The sequence below is a fragment of the Microplitis mediator genome, chromosome 9 (genome assembly GCF_029852145.1).
Source record: "Microplitis mediator isolate UGA2020A chromosome 9, iyMicMedi2.1, whole genome shotgun sequence".
NCBI lineage: Eukaryota > Metazoa > Arthropoda > Insecta > Hymenoptera > Braconidae > Microplitis > Microplitis mediator.
The window spans coordinates 1,864,417-1,877,614 of NC_079977.1; the positions used below are offsets into that span (position 1 = coordinate 1,864,417).

At 32.8% G+C, this 13,198-nt stretch overlaps 1 protein-coding gene and 1 long non-coding RNA gene across 2 annotated transcripts; one reads left to right on the forward strand and one right to left on the reverse strand.

Annotated features, from left to right (window-relative positions):
- Positions 1 to 2,261: 2,261 nt before the first annotated feature.
- Positions 2,262 to 4,999, reverse strand: LOC130674368 (PGC-1 and ERR-induced regulator in muscle protein 1-like). The gene is made up of 5 exons (XM_057479680.1): positions 4,591 to 4,999; positions 4,279 to 4,359; positions 3,626 to 4,210; positions 3,172 to 3,336; positions 2,262 to 3,085 (listed from the first exon to the last, which is right to left on the reverse strand). The coding sequence occupies exons 1-5, from the start codon at positions 4,879 to 4,881 to the stop codon at positions 2,891 to 2,893; spliced, it is 1,317 nt and encodes a 438-aa protein (XP_057335663.1). The 5' UTR covers positions 4,882 to 4,999; the 3' UTR covers positions 2,262 to 2,890.
- Positions 5,000 to 8,895: 3,896 nt separating this feature from the next.
- On the forward strand, positions 8,896 to 12,315 carry LOC130674939 (uncharacterized). Its single transcript, XR_008991181.1, has 4 exons — positions 8,896 to 9,046; positions 10,453 to 10,569; positions 10,661 to 11,529; positions 12,158 to 12,315. It is a non-coding gene; the product is annotated as an uncharacterized LOC130674939 (long non-coding RNA).
- Positions 12,316 to 13,198: the final 883 nt, after the last annotated feature.

Sequence of the window (13,198 nt, forward strand, 5' to 3'; positions counted from 1 at the left end):
AAGATGTAACATAAATATTAAATTTATATATATGTAATATATATATTTGTATGATTTAACAGGAAAATAAAGATTTTTAATTGATGATTTAAAAATTTAGCAGTTAAATTTTGAACGTTATTAAAAATATTTTTGACAAAATATTTTTTATATATGAGGATAATAAAATATATTCAATTGATTAAATATTTGGCGATAAACTTTCTTTTACTGTTGTTTTAACTATGAAAAGTTTGATGTCATGAATTCATACCTTTGTTACATCAATTTTCAGGATATTCTGTCCGTGGATATTTTATTCATCGAATATTATTTCCGCGGATATTTTATCGTGTGGTTATTTTGTCTGCGAATATTATGTTGCGGATATTTTGTCGTGGATATTATGTCGCGGATATGTTGTTACGCAACCGAATTTTACTATGGTCATAGTAATTTTTTCGTGTTTATTTCAATTTCCATAAGGTGGCCAATATGGACCGGCATTACCATGACGCCATAGTATTTCAAACAAGAATAATTTCTTTGTGTAGTAGTACAATTCTGTATAAGATACTCACTCTCTAAAACTAAATAAGTGAAAATTTCACTAATTGAAATAGTGATCTTAAAATTCACTACAAAATTAGTGATTTTGAATTAGATTCACTAATTCATTAGTGATTCCCCGGATTCTACAATGATTACTAGTGGCGCCTCGCTTAAGGACTTTTTATTCTATCATTGAATTATCAAATTCAGGGCAAAATTAATTACGATAATTTTTAAATACAACTGAACAGTATTAATTAAAGTAAGTTAATTAGATAAAACCTAATTTAGTTGCTAAATAATACATCTTGTTATTTTTTAATAGCTTTATATTTTTACTCCAACTTTTTTTACCGAACCTGAATCAAAACCATCATTGACAATAGATTCAGGTTATGAGTTATAATTATGATTTAAATATTTACCGTATGAAAGTAATTTTCATTGTTAATTTAGTCGATCAAGTTGCTAAAAAAATTTTATAATCAATTACAAATAATAATCATAATAATAATAATATTTTGATACAATATTATTAGCAACGATACAATATTTTTCCAAATAAATCCTCGTCAACAAGTGAATTAGTACATTTTTGACTAATTCAATTAGTGAAATTTTCACTAATTCTATATGTTGTTTTTTTTACTAATTCAAAAAGTGAATAGTCACTAATTCATAGTCGTATACTTTGGACAATTTAGATTAGTGAATATTCACAAGTAATTAGTGGTTTTTCACTAATTTAGTTTTAGAAAGTGCACGGAAAAAAAAATATTGCTCCTCGAACGATCTAAAGTATAGTAACTCGTAGATCGTTACCACAACAATACGTATGCTTGGTGACACGAATCGTAATCCGTGGACAATAGATCCGTGACGTAAAATCCGCGACATATATTTAAATGGTGTATTACCATACGATGGACGATGTGGCTCAATAAGTTATAGATCAAATTGAATGGAATATAGTATAGTGCCGGATAGCTCAACTGGTAGAGCACTCGGCGCGATACCGAATTGGTCTGGGTTCGATTCCCAGTTCGGGCTATCTATATTTTTCTTAATTTATCTATAAATTGTCTTATTGAGAAGGTTATTTGTATGTTTGCTTGTTTAGGTTTCCACTATATAAAAATGGTTTTAATTCCATTTAAATATAGTGGCTTATGGTAACAATACCGTATCATTCCAGTAACTATCTATTAGATAGCTGTGAGCCCTATACGACTTTCCGCAGTCGTCACCTCACACGGCACCGTCTAACCTAACTAAACATTCATTTTCGCGCCAACTTTTGAATATTGTATAATTGTTGCTAGCAGACGTTTAATACAAAAAATAGTGTAAAAAATAATTGTGATGTTGAAATATGGACCCACGGGTAATTAATAAATACTATAGTATTTCAAACAAGAATACTTTCTTTGTGTAGTAGCACAATTCTGTATAAGACACTCGTTGTTTTGACAACCTGAGCTCCGGCTCGTCTTAATTCGCGTCTTATACACAATCGCACTTAATATATAGACTACCCGGGAAAAAATGCTGAGATATGATCATATCTGTTCATGTATGATTATATATGACTTCATTTATGATTATATATGAGCCCATATATTACTTCATGTATGATCATATATGTTAATGTATGATACTATTTATATAATAGGGGGTATATGTTATTACACAGATAAAAATATAGTAAAGTTTGAACACGTCTTTGATTTTTATTTCAAAGCCTGGGACTTATTCCATTAGGTTGAATCAGTTGACAAGTATTTCCACTACGGGATATCCTCAATGCAAATTTAAATCCATTCTATATACGTAAGTATATATAGATATATATGTGTATGTTTAATACATCGACGATGTATACAGTAACGGACACATGAACGGAAATAGCCATAGTCCAAAGAGGGTTTTAACGTCCACCTGTTTGTTGATACGGAAATCAAAAGCGGATGTGTGCGGTGCGACCTGAAATGCATCGAAATGGAACCGGAATCTGCTTTGGAGTTTATATTTTTTACACTTGTAATTTTACAAATCCATTCTTTTTGTCTATTGTAAATTTTTAACTCGAAAAATTCCTTTGTTCTGAGGGACTACTGTAGGGAATTTAATAAATTTGTTGGCAAGTGGCTCAAAATGATTAAGCATCTCTACAAATAATTAATTGTCCAGTTTATATAAATTATGCTTCGGTAATTTTATTTCCACTTTTGAATTAATGAATTAAAATTCAGTTTTTCATTCGTAGAAAACTTAAAACCAATGGGATACTTGAAATTTAAAATTAGATTCAAATCTTATTCGCGCTTTCCTTGATAAGAATTTCCGTTGTTAGAAATAATTATTTTAAGTCATGAACTTCATCAGTGCAATTATGATCATTTTTTGAAATCGTCCATCTAAATGTAATCCCTATTGCGTATTGACCATTGGGTGTATTGGAATACATCTGCAAGCTGTATTCTCCACACGGTATTGGTTCATTGAACGTGAGTTCTGTTTGCGCAAGTTTCCAAGGGATACTATAATTGTCACCCTAAAAATTTATACACATAAACTATTTTATTACCTATCGATACTTTAAGTGGTCTGTAAAAAAATTTTGAATTGCTGTTGAAATACCTTTTCAATGGGACATTCTTTGCCACCCATGACAGCTAAATTGAAAATTTTCCAAACATTGGCTTCAACACTTCTCTCAGGATATGAATTGTCGCATGCACGTTTTATTTTATTACCAAATGACTCGAAAACCAGAGTGCGAGTTACATACATTTCGACATAGTACTATTATTTATGAATAAATAATTATTTTAATTGTGTCTATATATATACACTGTAAAAAATCGGGAGTGGATACGAATTTAAATTCAATCCGACTTTACTCCGTTCCGGAGTTTCCGGAGTTCCGGGAGTGAATTTTATTGTTAAAATTTCTCAAGCTGCCCCTTCGGAGTAAAATTCACTCCGAGGGGATTAAATAAATAAAAAAGTTATCGCTTTGCGTTCACTCCGGAAATTTATTTCAGTGTATATTTCAGTGTAACTATTAGAGTAATTGAAAAATAATAATTACTATTTTAAAATCATTGCCTTTCTCCATTGTTTCATAAAATTCAAGGGGTACATCTACTTCATTATTTGTTTCTTCTGTTTTTATGAAATCATTTTCATCCGTTATTAAGTCTATTCTTTTTATATCTGCAATATAACTATAACCTTGGGCTGCTTCAGTAGGTTCGGGTAAGATAGGTTCAGGTTCAGTAGGTTCGGGTTCGGTCGGTTCAGGTTCAGTAGGTTCAGGTTCAGTAGGTTCAGGTTCGGTAGGTTCAGATTCAGTAGGTTCAGGTTCAGTAGGTTCAGGTTCAGTAGGTTCAGGTTCAGTAGGTTCAGGTTCAGTAGGTTCGGGTTCGGTAGGTTCGGGTTCAGTAGGTTCAGGTTCAGTAGGTTCAGGTTCAGTAGGTTCAGGTTCAGTAGGTTCAGGTTCAGTAGGTTCAGTAGGTTCGGGTTCGGTAGGTTCGGGTTTAGTAGGTTCAGGTTCAGTAGGTTCGGGTTCAGTAGGTTCAGTAGGTTCGGGTTTGGTAGGTTCGGGTTCAGTAGGCTCAGGTTCGACAGATTCAGGTTCAGTAGGCTCAGGTTCGATAGGTTCAGTGCCTGAGTCCTTAGACATTGTAATTTTAAGTTAGTTAGATTACAAAAACAGATATTTTATGTGTGTATTTAACTTACAATATTCGTAGCACTTTCGGACTCTCCTTCAACTGATTCTTCTTCGTAAGTTTCTGTTTCGATGCAATTAACCCCCGGTATCTTTAATTTTATAAATAACCGTAATTAATGATAAATATAATTGTAGTATATTTATAATAGAAAAAAAAAACAAAATGGAGTTCAAAAGTTATATCCAGTAGAATTTTTATCGATCACAGACCAACGAGCACTTGTTATAAAATTTTTTTATAATGACTCGTATTGAACAATAAAAAAAATTATAGAGGTGTGCAATTTCATTGTTAAATAATAAAATGTTTGTTGACTTACAATAACGGAAATACTTTGAAAAACGTCACCCTTTTTAGTATTACCGTCTGAAACAACACTAGCGGAGCCTGTGGCCCCCAAAGATCCTTGAAGATCCAGACGCCTCAGACACTTGCACGATGGAAAATTTGCTTGCACATCAACTTCATTTTCTCCCCCAGCATCGGCACTTGCTCCCAAGGAGGCCACTGTCTGAAGGTCGCAATCATCTGCATCGACTTCACCGCTCAATTGTGCACTCAAACAAAAAATCTCTAAATTTATTATTGCGAATATTGTCAAAATTTTCATTTTTATATTCGTCCTCAGAAATATGACTATTTACGTAATGAAATATTTTTTTTCTTCATAGGCATTGAAACTCACTCATAGCTTACTTGTTGTTATCGTTCGCGATGCACTCAAATTATATTAATTATCCTTATCGATAACTGACGTTTTCAAGTTTGAAGTATGAATGCGAAAATATTAAAATATCAGTATAAAAAAAAATTGCAATTTTAATAATAAGTTGACTTTGAGACGATAGTAAAAATTGCTAGGGGGGGGGGGGGGGGGGGAATTCGATCCTATGGCCCGGCTGGAAAAAAAAAATCTGGCGGCTATAGTATATGAGATAAGATAAAGTATGGAATGATTTAAATAAAATGCTCTACTTTATCTATAAAAATAATTTAAGGTGAGTAATATATACAACGACACTAAGTGTTGAGAGGGCGTGGTTGATTTTATATGCGTTGATTCCCCGAGGCGCAATAGCCGAATAATGTCAAGGATAATGTGTGCAAGGATTTGCAGCAGGTGCTTCTGTCAAGAAAAAATTTTATAAATGAGGACAAAATTCATCAAGATGCCAGCAAGCAAGAAAAAGTAAACAAATTTTTGACAGTAACTTCGGAAAATGGGATTTCGAAAGCCTATTTTTGAAATTTGAATTTAAAAATTTTTCTGGTATTTTATTTCATGTTAATACGATTCCATACGCATGAGCGTTGAATATAAAGACAGAAATGAAAACAAGCAGGCATCAGACGGTTGCGTGCGCCGCGTGGCAGTATCACTTGACCCGGTTGACCCCAGCAACCTCCTCACGACGCGTTATCGCGTGTACACTGGGGGCATCGGTTTTCTCGTCTAACTGCTCGTAGGGTCATCCCAGCTGACCCTTACATATATTTACAATCCCTTTATCCACATCCATAGTAATGAAGAAGAAGAAGAAGAAGAAGAAGAAGAAAAAAGATAAAATTTTATTTAAATTTATGAAATTTAGTAACGTTACGAGGTTAACAGTCTCACCATTTTATTTATAAAAAAATGAGTTTAAACTCGGTAGAGTCGCCACAAAACAATTACCAAGTGCAGATTGTGCGTTCCGGTTTCGTCGTTACGGAGTACGGTGACGCGCTCGGTGGGTATGCCCTCCAAACGCCCGATGCCTCGACTCGCTCATTACCCCCCGACGTAACTCACCATAAATATACGCGTCGCATTAATGCCTTATAAATAACAAAAAAATTGAATTAAAACGCATCAAAACAGCCCGAGTTATGGTACTTTTAAATTTATGCACACCATTCTCGAGCACACCATTATGCACACCATGGTGGTTTTAATGATGAAAAGTGGCAAGCAGTGGACGGGATTGATGAAATTTAACATTATTAGCAGATCATAAACGGGTGTGCATTGAAAATCGATAATTTAGTCTATTGCGTGGCAAGGGTGTGCCTAAATGGTTGTAATTTGTATCCGGTTAGCTGAGGCAGTTAATAGTGCGTGAGTTTGTAAAAAAGTGAACAAGGTTTTATAAGTTGTTTGCATGTAGGATTCACACTAGTCGATTTTCTAGATAAATAATTAAGATATTGCGGTGTTCTAATGTCTAAATGACGTTTTTAAAGTATGCAAATATAAAAGATGGTAAAGATGGACACAGCATCGACGGTTCCGGCTAGTGGTGCGCAGTTCCACGTTTCTTACATTTCTTTCTCTATCGAATTTCGAGGCCTTTGTGTAAGTCATACTTTGGGTATGCACACCATCGGGGTGTGCATGTGTTCTGTGAGTGTGTGTCTGTGTGGGGAGGGGAAGACACACGTCGGGATGGTAAAGCAGGAGAAGAGCTGAATTTAAATGAAAGAACCAGAGGCAGAAGAGCCCACAAAGCGTGCCACGTTCCGGCGGGTGTGCTTCCTCCGGGTGTCCGCTCCACTGGGCCAAACCAACCGTCAGCTTTAACCATCGCCGTCCACCCGCTTCGACGACCATTGAGATTGTGCTCGTCCACTCGTTTCAATAATTTCGTTACTCACTTTTTTAAAACAATTTATTTCTTAAAAATGCACACCATTTTTTTTTTAGGCCACTCTCTAAATATGAATTAGTGATTTTTCACTAATTGTCAATGCTACAATCGTACCACGCAGAATTAGTGAATATTCACTAAATGAATATGTGAATATTGGAATTCACTGATTTGATAAGTGAATATGAGAATCCACTAAATTGAAAAGTGAATATGGGAACCCACTGATTTCATCGGTGAAAAAAAATATTATATTGCGAAAAAAAATATAAGACACTTGTAATTAGATCCGAAATGTGATTAATGTATTAGAATCATTACTTAGAGGAAGTATACATGATTTTGATTGATGAAAAAATCCCGGTGACTGCTGGGCTCGAACCTGCATCCTTCCGATTCAAAGTCTTTGATGCTATCCACTGCGCTGACCTACGCATGTGATCGCGCGAGTGTAAATAGTATATTCGTTATGATACCAAACAATAACTGATGAAGAAATAAAAAATCCGTGATGTTATGATTGACGTACTCTTCATATAAATTTATTATTGTTCTGTACTTCTATTTTTTTTTATTTTGAAAGTTTTTTATTAAAATTTTTAAAAATAGCACCATAATTATTAATTATATTTATATCTAGTAAAATATTTAATTATTTGCTAGTTAAAGTTACTAGTGAAATTGTGAAATTCATAAATTAAGAAGTGAATAACAGTTTGACTTGTAGAAATTATGAAAATATCGCTAGTTCAGTAGTGAAAATCACTAATTTGCTAGTGAAAATTATAGTACTAAATTTATTAGTGAGAATTCACTAATTTGTTATTTAAATACACTGATTATGAAGTGAATACTGTTTCACTGACGTAATTAATGAAATTTCCACTAATTCATGTTTAGAGAGCACAGATTCTCTCGTGCATTTTTTGAGTATCGTTTTTGTTTGGTCATATCATAATAATAACAGTAATAACAACGATATTATTGTGCTTGTGTAGAACAATAGGGTAGAGAGTTTAGCCCGCGGGTCGTGAGAAAGCCGGCATACGCGTTTTATTAATCTGGCTCACGAGTAGACGCGTGTCCGGGAATTCGCCCACACGCCGCCTCCGTAAAGGCATCAGCCGCATCTCTGGACACAACTCCCATACTCATGCTCGATGTATATATTGTGGCATTGGCATTTTTATCGAGGTCGTGACCGAGACCCATGAGCCCAACGATCCTCGTGTCAATTGTTTTTTATTTTCCATATGACGCATCCTATTAAATATTTATTTTTATCATTCCACGCTTCAGACTAATGTCTACTGTTCATTTTGCCCCAGTTATCATAAAAGTTAAGACTCCACAGAACAATTATGAATTTTTTTCCGATAAAAAAAATAGATGGGCGCCATATTGAGTCGAATTCCTGAGGGCTAATCCATGGGAACAGCCCTGGGCATTTTTTTAAAAAACCCCAGAGAACTCGAGGCTAATAATAAAGTAGGAATAATAACAAAGAGAAATGAAGAGGCTGCTCGTGCTGGCTAATGTCCGCTACCGTTACTATTTTCGAGATGGGAACGAGACCTATGGACCAGTCGACGTAAAAATTGCATGTGAACTAGAGTAAGCTCACGATATATAATAACTATGGTGGTTTTTTTTGGCTCCTCATGTCTAATGATAAGTCTATGGTACAAAGTCTCGAATATTTTTTTATTACTCTGCGGTTAATGGTCAAGATCATGACATATTTTTAAAACTAAGCAATCATTTTTATGTAGATTAATATATGAAGAAATTTCCACACAACTGTGTGATGTTTTATTTGCATACTATTTTTTTATCAAGGGTTCAATAGGTTTTGATCGATAACGCGTTAGCTATGTTGGCTGAAAAAATTTTTTCTACGCCTGACTTTGACTTTTAGATAACTCTCTAGCAATGTATTAGTGGAGATAAGTGAATATTCATTCATTGACGTTCAGAGAAAAAATTTTTGCGTAATTTATTTTCATTACATCACAGAGTAATGTTTTTTGATGAAAACATGCATAATCCAAGGGAACTAAATGCATATAAAAGCTCTGATTTTAATCGATCAATGCAGACGTCTTCTTCATCTCCAATCGCGCGAGAGTTAAAAGTTGATATCGTTTTGTAAGTTTATATTTTTAAATCCGTTTTCATATTTTAGGTGACAGGACCAAACGGCTGCCCAATTTCAAAACACAGTAACTGACAAAAATAAAATTTTTGAAATATACATCAAATCATGTTCACAAGACTCCACTGGATCTAAAAATACTAAAAAATCGATTTCGAAAAATTTGTCACTGTGTTTTGAAATTGGGCAGCCATAAATATCCACGTAAAAATTATCTACGAATTTTGATGTCTACGAAAAATTTCCATGTGACAGAATCACACGAAACTCCTGAAAAAAGGCCAAATAAATTTATGATTTTTTATTTTTCATAGATGTTACGGATATTTTTTATGGGGAATTTTTACGTGGATATTTAGTCGTGTTACCCATATTTTTTATTCTTTTAATTTTGCTTTTTTTTAACATAAATATTTATGTATATATATATTTTTTTTTTAATATCTTTTTACGAATTTGCTTATAAATTGAATTCTAAATTTAATTTATTCATTTTAATTTACACAAAAGTTATATTTGATATACATTTTTAAATATTTAAAAAAAAATTTTTTTTTTTTGTAAAGATTCCATATGAAAAAATATATGTCATATAATCTGTATCAATGTATTGAGTATTGAGACATGTGTCATATATTTTGTCATCAGGGATTTTTTTTTTCTTATAAAAAAAGTATATAGGGGAAGGAGGGGCAAAAGGGGGTACTAAAGGAAATACCAAGTTTTCGAGGACTCAAATACGCTGAATCTTTTTTTTTTAATGATTTTCAAAGTAAATAGAAGAAATTTTCAGTTACCGTTGAAAAAAAAATTTTTCATTTGTGCGGGCAAAGTGGGGTACCCCCTAAAAAAGGTAAAAAAAAATTTCTGGATTTTAAACGAATTTGATTAATTTGAATTTTTTTGTAAGTAATTTACATAAAGAAAAATTATATTTTACATGTTTATTGGATACAAAAGAAGAAAAAAAAATTTTAATAGTTTTTATCATGAAATAAACGTCATTAATATTTTTCAACTGACAAATGATTTTTGAAAAAGTTTATCAAAAAAAATTCAAAGTAACGCTTAATTATATTTACAGAAGTGATTTTGGAAAGTTTAAAAACCATTTAAAATATAAAATTTTTTTTTATAAAATTTTGGGGGTACCCCGTTTGGCCTACCCTACCCCCTTTTGCCCCCCCCTTCCCCTATATAAAGAATGTCTATAAAAAAACTTATCATTTTAATTAATAAAAATCGATATAAATAAAACTATCGGTTCCGTCACTCGTAATCCGAAGACATTAAATCCGCGACTTTTTATCCGACATTTTTAAATCGCGGATTATCACCAAATTATCAGTCAATTGCAGTTCAATGTAATCGATTATCTAAAACATATTTTTTTTCACAGAAATTGTGAGAAACAAAAAAAAATCCAAAAATGTTCAAAGTTATGATATTGTCTTTTTTGATAATCGCATTGGTGGCGACATTTGCGGCCGCAGATCGTAATTGTGGTGGGGCTTGGGTAAGAAAATTTAAATAAATGCCTATTAAAGTAAACAAAACTTTAAAATTATTAATATTTAATTATATATAATAAAATTTCCATTTTCCAGTGTCACCCGATAAAAGGTTACAGCTGCTGCAATCGCCATGTTTGTTCCAACATCTTCTCCGAAGGCGTCTGCGAACGCCAGTACGGAGGAAAATAATCAGGTAGTTTATTTTTGAAACAACAATTAACGCGCAAATGTATGACTGTCAATAAATATACTGATATCTAAAGCTCTAATTGTATTTATTCAACTTCAATTTCTATCTAATAATTTCTTAACAAATTTATATCTATCGATATTTATTCGGCAGAAAATAAAATAAAATCCAACAGCAATACAATTTTTTACGAGCCTACGTCGAAATATTAAAAAAAAAATAATTGCGTAATTACTGTACTTACATAAGTAGATAAATAAGCAATTTATTGTTATACCAGCAAGGACATTATTTAAAACATTTATCAGTGTCGATAAAATTAATTACTTTGTAATTTTCATACCGAATACCTATAGTTCAAAACTTTTTTATATAAATATATATATTTTTTTCTTAACAATAATGGGGATTATTTTAAATAAATTATTAAGGAGGTTCATGTGAGAAAAATTTCAATTTCTTCCTTTTTTGGCAATAAATTAATAAACACATTGAGCCTTGAAGAAAAAATAATTCTAGCGCGCATGCGCGGGTTCCATCTTGATGTAGTGGCACCATGTATATTTTCGTTACGTGGGGTTAGATAATACTACCAACACGAAAGGAATTTAATCATTTGAAATTTTTTGTTCGTACGGTCATACATATGAATATATACTTATATATTTAAAATAATATTAAAATGGCAAAGATAGTGATTGTCCTTTTTTCAATTTTATTAATCATACAATTGTTGGCTGCAGTGGCATTTGGCAGTTGTCTCGGCAATTGGGTATTTTAAATCTTATATAACAATATAATTTATAAATAATAAGTTGACGTAAAAATGTGAAATGAAAAATCTGTTTACGTACTACAGTCGACTCTGTCTAAAGGTTCTCTGCCTAAAGGTTCCCGCTGTCTATAGGTTCCAGGATACATTGCTTAAAGGTTCCCGGATATTCCCCCACCCGCTTTCTCGAGTGACGAATCACAATTCAGTTTTCGAGCGCTAACTTTAAATGTACGTTTTTTTGAGGTTATGTTTACTGCGCAATGTATTCGTTTTGGCGTGCGCCTCGGCGCTCGAGGGGAATATATTGTAGGGGAAGTGCTGATGGTGGGGAGGGAACCTTTAGGCAATGGTCCGGTCCCGGCGTGGAACCTTTAGACAGAGTCGACTGTAACTATTTTCCGAGATAATTATTCACTCCGTATTTTGGGTTAATTGACTCATTTTTTGCACAGAAAAAAAGTATTTCTTGTCCCAAGAAATTATGAATTGATAGCAATACTTCTCTAGGGGCGAATAATAATTTTTTGTACCAAGAAATACTTTTTTAAAATTAACTCCCGATAGTTCACATTAGAGATACATTTATATTTAATTGATTTTAGAATTACGAAGATTTTTTTTTTAGTGTGACATAAGTGAAGGTTACCCCTGTGGCTGTTTCCATTATGTATGTTCTCGTTACAACTCTCCAGGAAAGTGCCAATGGCAAAACGGGTAATGTCACCAAAATTAATCGACTGGAGTTCGCATTACGATTTTATCAAAATTTCTCAAAATCGTAATGTACATAAATATATGTATTAAATTTGATTATGATAAATATCTTGTAATATAACTTATTTAATTTCCTAATGTAACCCGTAGTATAATTTGAAAAAAAAAGGTGTTTCATTTTTAAAAAATGAACCGACTCATTAAATTCTAATTCACTAAAAATTTTGAGCTTTTTTAAATATATTTAGAAATAAATCTACACAGAAAATAGGATTTCTTGGAACGAGCAGTTTTTTTTTTTTTATTGTTCATTACTTGAATTTTCGCAATGAAAATGCGACATCACAATCTTTGAGCTTGAAGAGATAAAAAGAGCTGCAAAATCTTCGGGGGCCATTTTCACACCAAAAATTTTTATGATGTAGTTTCTATGCCCAATCTGTTAGTGAAAAGTAACATAAAGTATCGCGTTTGCCGCGTTAGCCTTCGGCTATTGTCGACAATGCGGCAATATTTAACAAGTCTACGGTTTCCGTGGCGCCACCAAATGATTTTTGTGGAAAATTGAACCCTACCAGGACTTTGCCCCTGGACCCCACTAATTATCTACTCACACACGCTACACATACACACATACACACATACATACACGTACACACATAAGAAATTCTTGATATCTTGAAAGCTAGGCAAGATATCAAAAAATTTTATTCTTAAAAAAAGTTTTATTTCGTCGAGTTTTACAGAAATATGGGGTAAAGTGAGCCACCATATTAGAGATGATAACATTTTTTATTGATAAAAAGTGCCGAGCTATGATTGGTGAATAATTATGAGGCACGTTGGACAGTCAAAACAGTTCATTAAAAACGTTTACTGATTTTTTTTATTTTCATCTGAAATATGATATTACCAACTGGGCAAATCCGATCTTGAGGTAAAATAGGCAACA